We start from the raw sequence: 17,742 nt of genomic DNA, 5'->3' as shown, positions 1-17,742 counted from the left end.
GCCCCCTCAAATCGCTGAATACACTGCACGCTGTTGGGACAGCCTCAGGACATCACCTGAGGCCCTCCCCCAATGATCTGTCCCCGGTCGTGTGTCCTCTCAATTTTCGGGGACCTCGCGTGGCGGCTGTGGAGTGTGTCCAGCACCCCCACAGTCGGGAGGTGGGAGGGGAGACGTTCCGCTGGCCGGGTGGGCTTCGGAGGGGGATGGCGAGGGGCGTTATAGGGGGCACTAACTGGCAGGCCAGGTCCGCGCATGGCCATCGCCATGTTGTACGGCGCGGTCGCCACAAGTCGCTGCCGTGCGAATGCGCGGCCACGGACCAGGCCATTCTCTGTCTGTGTCTGTAGGTAAAGCCTTTACGTGGTGTGGCTGCTAGCCACCCACCGGCGAAGCATTGGTGCAGGAGCGGAACCGACTTTCGTTGTAAGACCAGACGCTTCCTCCGGAAATAGCCGCAAAATCGGAGAATCCAGCTCTTCGTCTCAGAAACGGAGAATCTCGCCCCTAGTATTTTGGATAAGATGTTAGATGGAGACTGTTTGTCTGACATAAAAGTTCAACTATACAGTTTTCAATGTTGTGTGTAATATTTCTCCCTCAACTAACACTACCAAAAGCGCATTTTCTGATCGATCTTTCATTTCCTATTTTTTTCAGTTTATAATTGTTTGTATCTAATTCAACTTTTTTTTATAAATTTAGAGTACCAATTCATTTTTTTTCAATTATGGGACAGTTTAGTGTGGATAATTCACCTACCCTGCACATCATTGGGTTGTGGGGGTTAAAACTCCACACGGTCAGTGACCCATGGCCGGGATCGAACCTCGGCGCCATGAGGCACCTGTGCCAACCACTGTGTCATCGTGCTGCCCCTAGTTCACCTACCTACAACAGGGATAACTTCAAAAGTGGTTTGTTGGTTTTTAAGCATCTTGGGATATCGTGAAGACTTGTTTACGTTCTATGTAAATGCAAATTATTTTTATTCTTTCTGTTACTCTTCACCTGAAAGCCTCAGTCTTGCCCAAAGCCCTGGCCTTCAGGTAGTATTTTTTACTTAAGAGTTCTTATTCTACTAGCTGACGACAGATTTGACATCTTGAGCAGTAACGTTTATAATCGCTCAAGATGGGTCAATAGCACTTATTGAGCTGCTCAACATATGGGGCAGCAGGCTAGCATGGTGGTTAGCATAAATGCTTCACAGCTCCAGGGTCCCAGGTTCGATTCCCGGCTGGGTCGCTGTCTGTGTGGAGTCTGCACGTCCTGCCCCTGTGTGCGTGGGTTTCCTCCGGGTGTTCCGGTTTCCTCCCACAGTCCAAAGATGTGCGGGTTAGGTGGATTGGCCATGATAAATTGCCCGTAGTGTCCTAATAAAAGTAAGGTTGGGGGGGGGGGGGTGTTGGGTTACGGGTTTGAGTAGGGTGATCATGGCTCGGCACAACATTGAGGGCCGAAGGGCCTGTTCTGTGCTGTACTGTTCTATGTTCTATATGCTTCTGTTTAGATTCTTCATATATATTTGTGTTTATATATATTTGTGGTTATTTTTCAAATTATTTGCAGAAGATCTGGACTGTAAATTACAAAAATGCTATAGGTAATGTTTATATTAAGTTTATATTAAAAGGAAACAGGCTGTTTGTGCGTGTGTGAGGAGAATTAATTTCAGATATGTCATGCTTATACATACCAGTTGTAGTTTCTGTGTTAAATTATAAATAATTGATAGACTTCTTCTATTTAAGAGGAATGGAGAGGATGCAATTTTAACCTAACTCACACAGGACGGGCAGGCTTGTTCAGCTAACATCCCTGTCGAATTTACTCTCAAATTCAGTTATTTACCCTGGAGCTAACAATCCTGATGTCCAGGACCAGGTCCAAACATTTGTAAAATATTATTTAAGACTGCTTCTGACCTTCAGGCAGCTTTGTGGTTTTCTGGTGGGCTTTTTAAAAAAAATTGAACTACGAATTTGCCCAAAGGTCAGACAGCAGCTGCAATAACTGGAGCTGACCTGACAGTTCTGATTCCCCAAACTGGCCTTTCAGGCCTGAGACTCGCTGCCAAGTGTGGACAATGATGAGAACTCTTACAACAGTGAGCCCAAGCTCCCCGAGCCCCAGAGTGCCGATGTTTGCCATCTTGTGCACCCCCTTCTCCCAGGCCCTAGGTAATGACCAAATTTGTCAAACAGGGGAAGGGAATATAAAGAAAAATAACATCTGAATTTGTGTGCATGTAAGGTGCAAGAATCTTGCCATTGTGAATAGCTTCTTTATCATCAATAGAAGAACATAAGAGGTAGGAGCAGGATTAGACAATATGACCCATCAAGCCTGCTTCACTATTCAATATCATCATGCCTGATCTTGAGCTTCAACTTCCTTTTCCTTCCCACTCCCAAATCCATTGATTTCCTGAGAGACCAAAATCTGTTTATTTCCGCCTGAAATATATTCACACAGAATACCCACAATTCTCCTGGGTAGAGAATTTCAAAGATTCACGATCCTTTTCTATGAAAAAATTTCTCCTCGTCTCAGTCCTAAAAGATCGCCCGTTTTGCTGAAGCTGTGCTCGCTTGTTCTATATTCCCCAGCCAAAATGTACCCTGTCAAGCTCCTTCATAATCCTGAAAGTTCCAATGAGATCACCTCTCATAAATTCCAGAGAATATCGACCCAATTTACTCAACCTCTCATTGAAGAACAATCCTCTCATCCCAGAAAACAATCTAGTGAACCTTTGCTGTACTGCCTCCAATGCACGTACATCCTTAAATAAGGAGACACTTTCGTAAAACCTCGTTGTCTTGTTCTACTCATACTATACTTTTCGAAGTGCACTATTAGGACTTTCTGAATAATAGAATCCAGCACTTTGCCAATGACTGATGTCAGGTTGGCCTGTAGTTCCCAGTTTTTTCTCTTCCTCCTTTGTTGGGTCGCTCATCAAGTACAGAAAATGTGAAAATGTTGTTTTATATTGGGCAGCACGGTAGCACAAGTGGATAGCACTGTGGCTTCGCAGCGCCAGGGTCCTAGGTTCGATTCCCCGCTGGGTCACTGTGCGGAGTCTGCACGTTCTCCCTGTGTCTGTGTGGGTTTCCTCTGGTTTCCTCCCACAGTCTAAAGACATGCAGATTAGGTGGATTGGCCATGATTAATTGCCCTTAGTGACCAAAAAGGTTAGGAGGGGTATTGGGTTACGCGGGATAGGATGGAAGTGAGGGCTTAAGTGGGTCGGTGCAGATTCGATGGGCCGAATGGCCTTCTGCACTGTATGTTCTTTATTGTCAGGCATGTTTGTACTGAAACAATATTAGCACATGATTAATATTCCGATTCAATGCATTCTGAATTGAACAAAAATGTTCTAACTACTAAATGGATCCCAGACCAGCATTTAACCACAATGGCGACATCTATTTGTGTAAGTCTGATGAACTCCGTACCCCTAGGAATTGCTGCTGGTATAAATTTAAGAGTGTTGACTTTCTCAAAGCCACAAAACGCTGACACATTGCTGGATGTGGTATTTGTGAACCATCTATTCTCTCCATCCTATTAGCAACTGCACTGTGCCGTTGTTGGCAGTGAAAACGCAAAGCGCTACTTCAATGCAGTGCAAGGATCAAAGGAGCACTATGGGGAGCTGTTTGGAGTCCAGAATCTTTTTGGCCTACGCACAGGGGGATCCTGCTTGACCCGGGATATCATTCAGGTGAGTAACCTCCAGAGAATGCAGTTAGTAATCGTTTAGCTTTGTATAAAGCATGCAGCATTTTGTTTTGTTTTTCCAGTCATTTTCCCTCAGTCTCACATGTTCATTTACTCCCCTTTCTCTTCCCCCCCCCCCCTCCATTCATCTTATACTACAGCATAAGTTATTGTGAATCTGCTACTCACAGTCGATGCCAACTCTCACAGGCAGTTTTAATTTTTCTTCAAAAATCCAGGTTTCATGTTATTCATAATGTTCTTAGATAAAGTATTATTCAAGGAACATGAAAATACTCCTTGGTTAAAGTATTTCAAGCTTTTGGCTATAACACATGGCTGTTTATATTTAAATATATATATATTTTATGCAACATTTTGTTAGAAAATGCTTCTGCAGATGATCAAATACTTATCCTGACAATTTATGTCATTGTATGAAATCTCCCAGAAGTGGTCTTGTAGCACAGTGGATAGTGTCCATACCTCGAGCCAGAAACACCAGTCGCAATCTTCCTAAAAGTGAACAAAGTCCCTTAGCAAGAACGTTTGACCGCATGTTTTCTGGCACTAGCAGTGCTAAGAAACACATGACTAGTTAACAGGCCTTCTGCACTGTATGTTCTATGACTCACGTTGAATAAGGGGCCTGAAAGAGGAACGCTCGCCGGAACTCCCCATTGTAGCGAGAGATCAGGACCCTATTTTTAAATGGCATCCCGATCTTCAAAGCCCCCAAAACAATCCCACACATTGGGAGAGCCAACTTGGCAGTGCCCATGCCAGCTGGCAGTGCCACCTGGGCACTTTGGCAGTGCCAGGCTGGCACCCAGGTGACTGCTGGTGCCTCCTGCCCGGGAGGCACCAGCAGTGCCAGGGTACCGCCCTGCCCAAAGTGCATGCAGCTGAGAGACCCATGGAGATCCCCGCGAGTGCCGTGCCGTCTGGCTCCCATTTTTGGGGACCAGTACCAAACGGTGCTCACCCGAGGTCTCTGAGGCGAAGGGTTTGAATCCCAAAGCCTCAGGTACCTCGGGAATCTGCACATTGGAGTGAGGCTTACTTACTCACTGTAAAGAACTTGCGAGGCGTTGCGAGCTGGGTAGATCCCAGGAGTAGGGTCTCCTGGCTTTCAACAGCCACGTTGCGCCACGGCGAGCTGCTTTTCGGGCGCAGTGTGGCCATTGGATCGCGCCCATTGGGTTTGAGTCCCAACCCAGGACTTGGTGGCCAAAGAAGGTGTTTTCATAACACATCCAGACGAGTTGAGTAGCAATCTACAAATCTGTCTGATCTGTCTAATGACAAGTGGTAAGAGTAGGAGAGATTCCTGTTCAGCCATGTGATGGAAATCAAGTTGGAGCCTCTACCTCCAGACCACAATGTGCATGGTAAGGTCGCATGCATGTAAAAGTTGCCACAGCAACCCAAACTCCCTAAGTGATCCATAACACACCACTACCATCATGAAATCTCCATGTGGATTCTGCACTGCTGATCACCCACATACAGTGCATATCAGAGACAGCTGATCAGCTCATAATGGAAAATAGCTTTTCCTCATCACACTCCACCCCAAACTCCACTGAAAGTTTTCCCACTTTCCGCAGCTTATTCACGGGGAGACAATAGCAGTAAAGCCCCCTGTTTGAAACAGGGAGCCAATTTATTTTAAAGTTACTCTGTGGTCCATTTCCTGATTTGTGCATGGTACAGGCAGGATTTGAAGGTTACTTCCATTATTGAGTCAGAGTAGGAACTACTGGGTATCCATTTGTGCTGCAGTCTGAAGCACTGGCAATGACAATCCTAAACACAGAGCACAAACACAAGTTCCTTCATGTAAGTGCCAGTCAGATGCTAAACAGTTGGACCTCATTGCAAAAGAGGATAAAATGACTAATTGCATTACTTGAAACTTGTTTTGGATTGTTTTTTGTGGGTTGTTTAATTGGCAAATGCCAAAACATAGATCACCTGCCGTGCCAAGAGATATATTTTTTCTTTCTATTCATTCATGGGATGTGGGGGTCACACTAGTTTGACCAGCATTTATTGCCCATCGATAATTGCCCTTGAGAGGTTCTGGTGTGCAGCTAATGTGCTGTAAAAACACCTACAGTGCTGTTCGGAAGGACATTCCAGGATTTTAACTTAACAGTGAAGGAACAGTTGCAAATATAGCTGCAAATCAGGGGCGAAATTCTCCGACCCCCAGCAGGGTCGGAGAATCGCCTGGGGCTGCCGAAAATCCCGTCCCCGCCGTGGCAGAGATTCTCCGCCACCCGGGAAGTGGCGGGGGCGGGAATCACGCCACTCCGATCGGCGAGGCCCCTGCGGCGATTCTCCGGCCCGCGATATGCCGAAGTCCCGCCACTGGGAGGCCTCTCCCGCCGCCGAGGTTTGAACCACCTCTGGTGGTGGCGGGATCGGCGGCGCGACCGGGGTCCTGGGGGGGGGGCGCGGGGCGATTGGACCCCGGGGGTGCCCCCACAGTGGCTAGGCCCGCGATCGGGGCCCCCCGATCAGGGAACGAGCCAGTGCCCTGGGGGCACTCTTTCTCCTCTGCCGCTGCCACGGCCTCCACCATAGCGGAAGAGAAACCCACAGCGAGCATGCGCCGGTGGTGACGTCAGCAGCAGCTGGCCGCTGACGTCACCGCCGGCGCATGCGCGAACCGGCGAAAGCCTTTTGGCCAGCCCTGCTGCCGGGAGGTGGGCCTGAAAGGCCACTGGCGCCGGTTTTTGCGGCAGTCGGCGTGGTGCCAACCACTCCGGCGCGGGGCTAGCCCCCAAAGGTGCGGAGAATACCGCACCTTTAGGGAGGCCCGACCCCGGAGTGGTTGGCGCCACTCCCCTACGCCGGGGCCCCCCGTCCTGCCGGGTAGGGGAGAATCCCGCCCGTTTGTGATTTCATGAGGAATTTGTTCCCAAGTATCTGCTTCCCTTGTCCTTCTAGGTGGTAGAGGTCATGGGTTTGGAAGGTTCTATTGAGGCTTTGGTGATTTGCTACAGTGCATCTTGTAGATGGTACACACTGCTGCCACTGTGTGTTGGTGGCGGATGGAGTGAATGCTTAAGGGGGTGGATGGCGTGCCAATCTAGCAGGCTGCTTTGTCCTGGAGCATCGAGTATTGGAGCTTCACTCACCCGACAGCACAGTGATGGTAGCTCAGTGGTTAGCACTATTAGCACTGTCGCTTCACAGCTCCAAGGTCCCAGGGTTCAATTCCCGGCTTGGGTGGAGTCTGCATATTCTCCCCATGTGTGCGTGGGTTTCCTCCAGGTGCTCCGGTTTCCTCCCACAGTCCAAAGATGTGCAGGTTAGGTGGATTGGCCATGCTAAAATTGCCCTTAGTGTCCAAAATGTTTAGGTAGGGTACTGGGTTAAGGGGATAGGGTAGAGCCGTGGGCTTAAGAGGGGTGCGCTTTCCAAGGGCCAGTGCAGACTCAATGGGCCTAATAGCCTCCTTCTGCACTATACATTCTATGATCTATGAAGTGGAAAGCATTCCATTACACTCCTGACTTGTGCCTTGTAGATGGTGAACAGGCTTTGGGGAGTCAAGAGTTGAGTTATTTTGTGCAAAATTCCCAGCATCTGGCCTGCTCTTTTAACTTCAGTATTTACACGGCTAGTCCAGTTCAGTTTCTGGTCAATATTAACCCCTAGGGGGTAATAAATAAATTCCAGTGCCAAGTATTGAGTATTGGAGATTGTGAAGAAAACCTATTAGTCTAATAGCGCTCCATATGAACCATGGAATTCCTACAGTACAGAAGGCGGCTATTTGCCCATCAAATCTGCACCTTAGAACACCTTACCTAGGCCCACTCCCCTGCCCTACCCCCATCACCCTGTAATACCACCTAACCTGCTCATCTTTGGACACTATGGGGCAATTTAGCATTGCCAATCCACCTAACCTGAACATCTTTGTGACTGGGAGGAAACCGGAGCACCCGGAGGAAACCCACGCAGACATGGGGAGAACGTGCAAACTTCACATAGTCACCCAAGGGTAGAATTGAACCCGGGCCCCTGGAGCTGTGAGGCAGCTGAACTAACCACTGGCCACCGTGTTGCCAAAGGTAAATTCGCCATAGTCGTAGATGACCATAGGCTGCTTTCCCCTTTGAGGGGGCGAGCTGACTGGTGATGATTTAACCTGAGGATCTCCACACCTCAGGCGCGGGGCAAGGCTGAGAAGGGGGGAGATGGTTAGATTCTCATGAGGAGATGGTTAGATTCTGTCGTTGAAGATGGTCATTGCCTGGTACTTGTGTGGCGCAAATGTTACTTGCCACTTATCAGTTCAAGTCTGGATATTGTTAAGGCCTTGCTGCATTTGGAAATGGACCGCTTCAGTATCTGAAAAATCGCCAGCGGTGTTGAGTATTGTGCCGTCATCTGCAAATATCCCCACTTTTGATCTTATATTGGAATGAAGGTAATTGATGAAACAGCTGAAGATGGTTAGGCCTTGGACACTAACTCGAGTAATTCCTGCAATGATGTCACCAGACTGAAATGACAGACCTCGGACAATCAGAGCCATCTTCTGTGCTCGGTATGAATCCAATCAATGCGAGAGTTTTTCCCCTGACTCTGATTGACTTAATTTATCTCCTTGAACCTGCTCCACCATTTAACAAGATAATGGTTGATTTGATTGTGGCCTCAACTCCACATTTTGTCTACTCTTGATAACCTTTGACAAATCCCGTGACATTTCTTGTAAAGCAGAGGAGTCCCCTCTATGTGCTGGCCAACACTTATCCCTCAGCCATCACCAGCAGAGCAAATTATCTAGTCATTTATCCCATTGTTATTTTTGGGACTTTGCTGTGTGTAAATTAATTGCCAACGTTCTAGCACTACATTTTTAGATGTATATAATTGGCTGTGAACCACTTTAAGACATTCTGAGATTGTGAAAAGTTTTAGATAAATGCTCAATCTTTCTTTTTTTTAAATACAGAACTGTTGAATTTTTAATAGTAACAAAGGACATGCTGTTCTCTACGGACTAAATAGGAGCAGCACGTGATATAAATGTCTAAGAGTCATTTCCTAAACCTACTTACTGGGTTCTCTTGGTTCATCTCACTTTCCAGCATGTAATGTTTCAAGAGGCAATTATAAAGGGAATCAAATGGATTAGATTTACATTTCTGTGGCTTCTATTTTTGATTTCCTTTTATCATAGCATTGCAAAAATGGTCAAAAAGTACTTACTAATAACAAAATGCATTACTGTTTTTAATATAACGAAAACATGTGATTTCTAATGTGTTTTGTTGCAGAGAACAGGTCAAGTGGAAGCAGGAGTGACGACAGCTGCTACACAGTTGAGAGAAGAACCACCAACGACAAGGCTGGAAACAGTGAGTTTCCTTCATCTCATGTAAATGAAAAATACCACACCCGAAATTCATGGAGAGTGCAGCATGCATTAATGACCCCTAATGACTCCTCGCCACTCTGATATACTACTACTTCCCAGTGCTGTCGCCGGCTTCACAGCTCACTTTCCCAGAGATTATCACTGCTCAATGTCCGGGTGGGAGGCTCATCTGGAAAACAAGAGAGCTTTTGATTATATAACCTTTTAAAACATTATTTTCTCATGACGAATACTGGTGTGTGCAATGCACTGTGATGTATTTACCAGGCACATTCAAATATCTCAATGCAGCTCTTTCTAGATAATTAGGTGACAGTGACTATTAATGTCGGTTGTGGATGAGTAAATTTTCCCACACTTTATTTACATGTGAACTGAATATTCTGTGACAGGGTTTTGAAAATTTGCTTTAAATATACTCCAGCTGGAAAAAAGCAGCATTTGAGAACATGCCCTTGGTATGAGGAAGGCTCATGCAGCGTTGCACTTTTGATTATTTAGGACCACATGCAGGACCTTCTCGGGTTAACTTTATGACCCGCTGCTTAAATATCCCTAAATATTACTGATTTGAGAATCTAGAAATTATTTTGTTTTTAATGCTTCAACCCACACTCTGGTTCTTTTCAGAATAATTATCCACACTGATCATTAAAGTGAACAGGTAGTTAACTTCTTAGTTTGATCAGGCAGTCAAGAATCTGAGCCATTCAAAAATAAACATTTTTAAAGACAATCCATGGAAGCAAGCTGATACACCTACAGAATTGTGGGATTTTATAGTTTCCCTTCATTTGAATAATACCTAATAATGAATTCATGCCTGATGAAGTAAAACTCTTACTCACCCCACAGTCTTCACATTGAAGATACCCTCCATCCTGTTGCGTGGCACTACCATTGTGCAAATGCGATAGACTTCGAACAGATCTAGCAACTCAGCAGCAGCAGAATTGTATTCAACCACAATCTGCAATCTCATGGCCTGGCATATCCCCCACTCTACAATTACCACCAAGCCAGGGGATCAACCCTGCTTCAATGAAGAATGCAGGAGAGTATGCCAGGAGCAACATCAAGCATACCGAAAAATGAGGTGTCAACCTGGTGAAGCTACAACACAGGACTACTTGCGTGCCAAACAGCATAAGTAGCAAGTAATAGCCAGAGCTAAGCGATTCCGCAACACACACATAAGGTCTAAGCTCTGCAGTCCTGCCACATCCAGCCATGAATGGTGGTGAACTATTAAACATCTCACTGGAGCAGGAGGCTCCACAAATATCCCATCCTCAATGATGGAGGAGCCCAGCTCATATGTGCAAAAGACAAGGCTGAGGCATTCACAGCAATCGTCAGCCAGAAGTGTCGAGTGGATTATCCATCTCGGTCTCCTCCGAAAGTCTCCAGCATCACATATGTCAGTCTTCAGCCAAAACAGTTCACTCCACGTGATATCAAGAAGTGGCTGAAGGCTGAACTTACCACACCCCTAGCCAAGCTGTTCCAGTACAATTACAACACTGGCATCTACCCGTGAATGTAGAAAATTGCTCTGTGTGTCCTGTACACAAAAAACGGAACAAATCTAATCCAGCTAATTACCACCCTATCCGCCTACTCTCCATCGTCAGCAAAGTGATGGAAGGAGTCATCAACAGTGCTATCAAGCAGCACTAACTCAGCATTAACCTGCTCATGGACGCACAGTTTGGATTCCGCCAGGGCCACTCAGCTCCTGACCTCATTACCGCCTTGGTTCAAATATGAACAAAAGAGCTGAATGCCAGAGGTGACGTGAGAGTGACTGCCCTTGACATCAAGCCAGTATTTGATGGAGTATAGCATCAGGGAGCCCTAGCTAAACTGGAGTCAATGGGAATCAGGGGGGAAACTCTCCGCTGGTTGGAGTCGTACCTGGCACAAAGAAAGATGGTTGTGGTGATTGGAGATCAATCATCTCAATTCCAGGACATCACTGCAGGAGTTCCTCAGGGTAGTGTCCTAGGCCCAACCATCTTCAGTTGCTTCATCGATAACCTTCCTTCCATCATAAGGTCAGAAGTGGGGATGTTTGCGGATGACTGCACAATGTTCAGCACCATTCGCGACTCTTCACATAGTGAAGCAGCCCATGTCCAAATGCAGCAAGACCTGGACAATATCCAGGCTTGGGCTGACAAGTAGCAAGTTACATTTGCGCCACACAAGTGCTAGGCAATGACCATCTCCTACAAGAGAGGATCTAACTACCACTCTTGACATTCAATGGCATTACCATTGCTGAATCCCCCACAATCAACAACCTGAGGGTTACCATTGATCAGAAACTGAACTGGATTAGTCACATTAATATTGTGGCTACCAGGGCAGGTCAAAGGCTAAAAATCCTACGGTGAATAACCCACCTCCTGAACCCTTAAAACCTGTCCACTATCTACAAAGCACAAGGCAGGAGTGTAATGGAATACTCTCCACTTCCCTGGATGAGTGCAGCTCCAACAACAATCAAGAAGCTCGACACCATCCAGGACAAAGCAGCCCACTCGATTGCTTCCCTCTCCACAAACATTTACACCCTCCACCATCAATGAACGTGGCATCCCTGTGTACCATCAACAAGATGCACTGCAGTAACTCACGAAGGTTCCTCAGACAACACCTTCCAAACTCACAACCACTATCTTCTAGGACAAGAGCAGCAGATACCTGGGAACCCCACCTCCTGGAGTTTCCGTCCAAGTCACTCATCACCCTGTCTTGGAAATATATCGCTGCTCCTTCACTGTCATAGGGGCAACATCCCGGAACTCCCTCCCTAATAGCACAGTGGGTGTACCTACAACTCAAGAACCATAGCGGTTCAAGAAAGCAACTCATCACCACCTTCTGAAGGGCAACTAGGAATGGGCAATAAATGCTGGCCTAACTAGCTAAGCCCACATCCCGTAAATGAATTTTAAAAAGGTAATGTGCATCTTATGCCCTCAGTGTGAATATTGTCTTTAGGTACCAGCACATGCAATTTAGACAAATGATCTTAGGTGAATCTGAGTAAGAAGCTCCATACAAACCATAGAATTCCTACAGTGCAGAAGGAAGTCATTCGGCCCATTGAGTCTGCGCCGACCCTCTGAAAGAGCACCCTACCTAGGCCCAATCCGCAACCCTATCCCTATCACACCATTACCCTACCTAACCTGCATATCTTTGGACACTAAGGGACGATTTAGCATGGCCAATCCACCTGACCCGCACATCTTTGGATACTAAGGGGCAATTTAGCATGGCCAATCCACCTGACCTCCACATCTTTAGACCATGGGAGGAAATCGGAGCATCCGGAGGAAACCAATGCAGACACGGGGACAAAGTGCAAACACCACACAGTCACCCAAGGCTGGAATTGAACCCAAGTCTCTGACACTGTGAGGCAGCAGTGCTAACCACTGTGTCAGCAATTGGGAGGATTGCATCCCTTGATATAATTACTCCACAGTTGTCCATGCCACCAGTAACAGCTTGCGACTAATTGTGAATCTCCAGCTGAAAACCCAACTAACTCTAGCTGGATCCATGCAAATATGTGTGCTGTCCCTTCAATAGCTCAGCTGGTAGAGTGGAGGACTGTAAATGATTAAAGTATGTGTGCTGGTCCATATGACTGTACATGTTTTACGGGGATCTCTCAGAAGGAATGAGGTCCTCTAAGGATTCATGGTCTTGCATCTCCTGTGGCACCTGCTGTAAAAGTGAGGGTCTTAGAAAAAGAAAAAAAGATCAGCATTAGTTGGGGTAAAATAATCTTGACAGTCACCATACTCAGTATTCTCATAGTTCAGCCACTGATGAAATAAAGGTAACATGTATGTTACTTGTGAGCTCCCAGTCTATCCATCTCCAATTATGAGGGATGTAGATGTGTCATTTATATATATGGCACCTTTGTCGACTGAAAGTTGATTGTGTATGATCATAGAATCATAGCATTTACAGTGCAGAAGGAGGCTATTCGGCCCATCGAGTCTTCAATGGCTCTTGGAAAGAGCATCCTAACCTAGCCCACACCTCCACCCTATCCCCATAACCCAGTAACCCCACCCAACGCTATGGGCAATTTTGGACACTATGGGCAATTTAGCATAGGCAATCCACCTAACCACATATTTGGACTGTGGGAGGAAACCGGAGCACCCGGAGGAAACCCACGCACACACGGAGAGAACGTGCAGACTCCGCACCGACAGTGACCCAAGCCGGGAAACGAACCCGGGACCCTGTAGCTGTGAAGCAATTGTGCTAACCAGGGATGGGGCAGCAGGGTAGCATGGTGGTTAGCATAAATGCTTCACAGCTCCAGGGTCCCAGGTTCGATTCCCGGCTGGGTCACTGTCTGTGTGGAGTCTGCACGTCCTCCCCCTGTGTGCGTGGGTTTCCTCCGGGTGCTCCGGTTTCCTCCCACAGTCCAAAGATGTGCAGGTTAGGTGGATTGGCCATGATAAATTGCCCGTAGTGTCCTAATAAAAGTAAGGTTGGGGGGGGGGGGGGGGGGGGGGGGGTTGTTGGGTTACGGGTATAGGGTGGGTTTGAGTAGGGTGATCATGGCTCGGCACAACATTGAGGGCCGAAGGGCCTGTTCTGTGCTGTACTGTTCTATGTTCTATGTTCACTGTGCTGCCCTTCGAGTGATGAGTGATATGATGAAGTTGCATAATGACAATAAAATGGATGCATTGGGTATGTGGGGGCTGGTGGTAAATGGGTTTATACCTCACGTAGGTGAATCAGCATATGTACTTAATTTTCCTTGCCTGCTTCGGTCATTAAATCACTTCCTGCATTGCATTCAAGACTAGGGCACAATGGTCCCGTTGCTCAGCTCCTCAGATACTTCCAGCCGCACCTTCTCAATGAGAGCTTCAAGCTTCTTCCTCTGATTTCTTGGAAAGCTATGTCCCTCCTGCTCCTGATTGCACCCAGTAGTAATTCAGGGAAAGCATTACTGAATCTGGGTACAGCCTTTACTCTTCCTGGAAACTCAAACTGGGAAGTAAGTATTTAGAACATAGAACAGTACAGCACAGAACAGGCCCTCCGGCCCTCGATGTTGTGCCGACCAATGATCACCCTACTGAAACCCACGTATCCACCCGATATCCGTAACCAAACAACCCCCCCCTTAACCTTACTTTTTAGGACACTACTGGCAATTTAGCATGGCCAATCCACCTAACCCGCACATCTTTGGACTGTGGGAGGAAACCGGAGCACCCGGAGGAAACCCACGCACACACGGGGAGGACGTGCAGACTCCACACAGACAGTGACCCAGCCGGGAATCGAACCTGGGACCCTGGAGCTGTGAAGCATTTATGCTAACCACCATGGTACCGTGCTGCCCACTTTAATAGTTTAATCAAGTAAAATCTGAGAATCTGGCTTACAAAGTTTACTTTTCCCCCCATTTTCGACTGTGAAACAACCTTTGCATTAATACCAAAATCACTAACTATGTTTCACTAACTAGCATGCAAATGCTATCTGATCTGAGTGTTTCATACATTTACTGCTTTTATTTTAATATCTTGATCGGTAGAAGTGTACATGTAATATTCTCTTTAATATTTAGACGCTGAACACAGGAAAGATATTGGGAGAAGAGAATATCGACTTGCTGATGCAACCTGACAAAGGGAGCAGGACATCCAAAAGAAAGTCAGAACAATTTTCTGACTTTAGCAGTGACAGTGAGACTGAGCCTTCGAATGTGACAAAAATGAAGAGTGGTAAACGTGGTCCTGTAGATACCGGTAACAATGCAGATTCCCGGGGACAGCTCAACTTGGCCCAGTGTGGATTTTCCAAACTCCTTGAGAGGAAAACATCCACAGGAAAGGAATTCAGTGAGAGTGACTGGAGTTCTGATGATGAAATGTTTGAGAACCCATGTATGGGAAAATGTACAAGCGATGATTTAGGTTCCCCTGCAGCAAAGGCAAACCATAGGTCCAGCAACTTGATCTCAGATGCTCAGCCTGTTAAAGGAAATCAAGGGCTTGTTCAGCAAGGACAAAAGCAGTGTCAAAACTGCAGTACTTCTAGTGAATCTGAGGGAGAAGCTGAATTAAGAAACAAATGCAAGTATAAAGTTGCTGTTGCCATGGGAACCGACAACAGCACAGAAGAAAGCGATGATGTCACCCATCCTTCACAAATGTTAGGACAAAAGGAAAAAGTGCTTGCCAAGAAGAAATCTAAATACAACTTCCTGTCAAAAGACTCTGAGGATTCAAAAAACGAAAACTTCACAAATACTTCCGGTAAAGAAAAGGTCTTGTTGCCCGATAAACAATCAGGATTTCCTGGTGCAAAAGCAGACACCATTGATGATTGTCCCAAGATAACAAAGAGGAATCCCTGGAGCTACCCTACCAAATTTAAAGAACCGGGCAACATCAGTGATGAGTCGGATGACATTAAAATATCTGTAGATTCGCCAGCGATAACATCTATTCAATCTGAATGTGGAACAGAAAAAGCCAAAAAAAACCTTTCCAGTAAATCTCGAGTCCCTTTGAAAAAAGAGTCAATGCAGTACAACATTGAGGAATTTTCATCTTCCGGAGATGATGTTCCCACAAAACGAATCAGGTTCAACGCAAACAGAGAGATGGGTAAAAGTAACAGTAAGCGAAAGAGCAGCAATGTTCAGACTGTTCCCAAGCACAAGCTGATTGGAATTGGCAAAGGTGAAGGTACACAGGGGAGCAAAGATCGTCATGGGGAGCAGTTTGCGACAGTAGATAAATTGCTAGGTAACTGCAAATATTTATTTTAGAGTGGAATGCAAAGTCAGGATGTTTGTTTTCTCTTGTTAAGCCTTTGCAACAATAGGAGCTAAAAGTATGTTGCATTCACACTTCACAAGACCAGTGTTGGGGAGAAGTCGATCACCTCTTTTCATTGACAGTAAACTTAAAATGTAAATCACGTTTAATGACCCAAAAGACCTCAAAGTGAAACAGTAATATTCTCACTTCCTGAAACTAGATAATCTGTATTTACACTATCGGGTTGATACTAATACACTTAATTCCCTCTTTAGTTGTAAAATAATCACAAAGCATATCCATTTAGATGTAAGACAGTCTATGTCCAGCCAATAGTGGAGCCGGAAAGTGGAGCTGAGTCCACAAAAGATCAGCCATGATCTAATTGAATGGCGGAGCAGGCTCGAGGGGCCAGATGGCCTACTCCTGCTCCTAGTTCTTATGTTCTTATGTTCAATAGGTCTCAGTGCTAAACCCTTGTGGAGTACTTTCGAGAGACTTCAATTGAGACCTAAGTCCTATTAAAAATCTCCTGAGTAATTAGTTACCAGCAGGCGGATCCCAATTCACAATTCTTCAGTCCCTGTGGGTTTCAATCAAAAAGGTTTTTGTTTCGTACTCTGGATCCAGGAGCAGCAGAAATGCCCCTCATTTTCCATTTCCGTAGACTTGGTAATCAGTATGGAGACAAGCCATGGTACCACCTGGTCATCGTGTAAATGGTTGTCAACTCTGGCTGGACATACTCCTGGAGTTTCCATCGTATGAACCTCTGTTTCCAACCACTCTATCCAGTCAAACACCTTTTTTCTTGTTCAATATTTTTATAATTAATAAACAAAAGTCTTCAAAGTAAAAAATTTTCTGTTGTCATGATTTATCTCCTGGGTTGCTCACCGCAGCATTCAGCAGATTAATCTTTAGTTCCTGGAGACCTGTCCCAAATATATAGATAAGGTTCAAGGACCATTTCCTGCCTATCCTTGCCTCTCTTGGTTCAGGCGTGCACTGCCATTGCAAGGTTGTACCCAAAAGCTACCTCTTTAATCGTAATGTCAGTGCAAAGCAAAAACTACCACGTTACATACATACATAGATAAAAAGAAGATAGGAGCAGGCGGAGGCCTTTTGGCCCTTCGAGCCTGCTCCGCCATTCATCACGATCATGGCTGATCATCCAACTCAATAGCCGAATCCTACTTTCTCCCCGTAGCCTTTGATCCCATTCTCCCCAACTGCTATACCAGCCGCCTCTTGAATATATCAAAAGTTTTAGCATCAACTACTTCCTGTGGTAATGAATTCCACAGGCCCACCACTCTTTGTGTGAAGAAATGTCTCCTTATCTCTGTCCGAAATGGTTTACCCTTAATCCTCAGGCTGTGAACCCTGGTTCTGGACACACCCATCATTGGTAACATCTTCCCTGCATCTACCCTGTCTAGTCCTGTTAGAATTTTATACGTCTCTATGAGATCCTCATTCTTCTGAACTCCAGCAAGAACAATCCCAACCTAGTCAATCTCTCCTCAAATGACAGTCCTGCCATCCCTGGAATCAGTCTGGTAAACCTTCGCTGCACTCCCTCGAGAGCAGGAACATCCTTCCTCACAGAGGAGACCAAAACTCCACACAATACTCCAAGTGTGACCTAACCAAGGCCCTGTACAATTGCAGCAACACATCCCTGCTTCTATACTTGAAACCTCTCGCAATGAAGGCCAACATGCCATTAGCCTTCTTTACCGTCTGCTGCACCTGCAGACTTACCTT

The 17,742-nt window shown here is 46.1% G+C and overlaps 1 protein-coding gene across 3 annotated transcripts in view; it reads left to right on the top strand.

Annotated features, from left to right (window-relative positions):
- The window catches only part of ercc6l2 (excision repair cross-complementation group 6-like 2), a 115,455-nt gene that overhangs the window by 76,542 nt on the left and 21,171 nt on the right, over positions 1 to 17,742 (top strand). For all 3 annotated transcript variants that reach the window (XM_038804791.1, XM_038804792.1, XM_038804793.1), the window contains exons 15-17: positions 3,584 to 3,736; positions 9,039 to 9,119; positions 14,769 to 15,954. In XM_038804791.1, the coding sequence (XP_038660719.1) occupies positions 3,584 to 3,736; positions 9,039 to 9,119; positions 14,769 to 15,954 (1,420 nt within the window). The remainder of the gene's footprint in view (positions 1 to 3,583; positions 3,737 to 9,038; positions 9,120 to 14,768; positions 15,955 to 17,742) is intronic.

The sequence above is a fragment of the Scyliorhinus canicula genome, chromosome 8, assembly GCF_902713615.1.
Source record: "Scyliorhinus canicula chromosome 8, sScyCan1.1, whole genome shotgun sequence".
NCBI lineage: Eukaryota > Metazoa > Chordata > Chondrichthyes > Carcharhiniformes > Scyliorhinidae > Scyliorhinus > Scyliorhinus canicula.
This window is presented reverse-complemented; position numbering and strand designations above follow the sequence as displayed.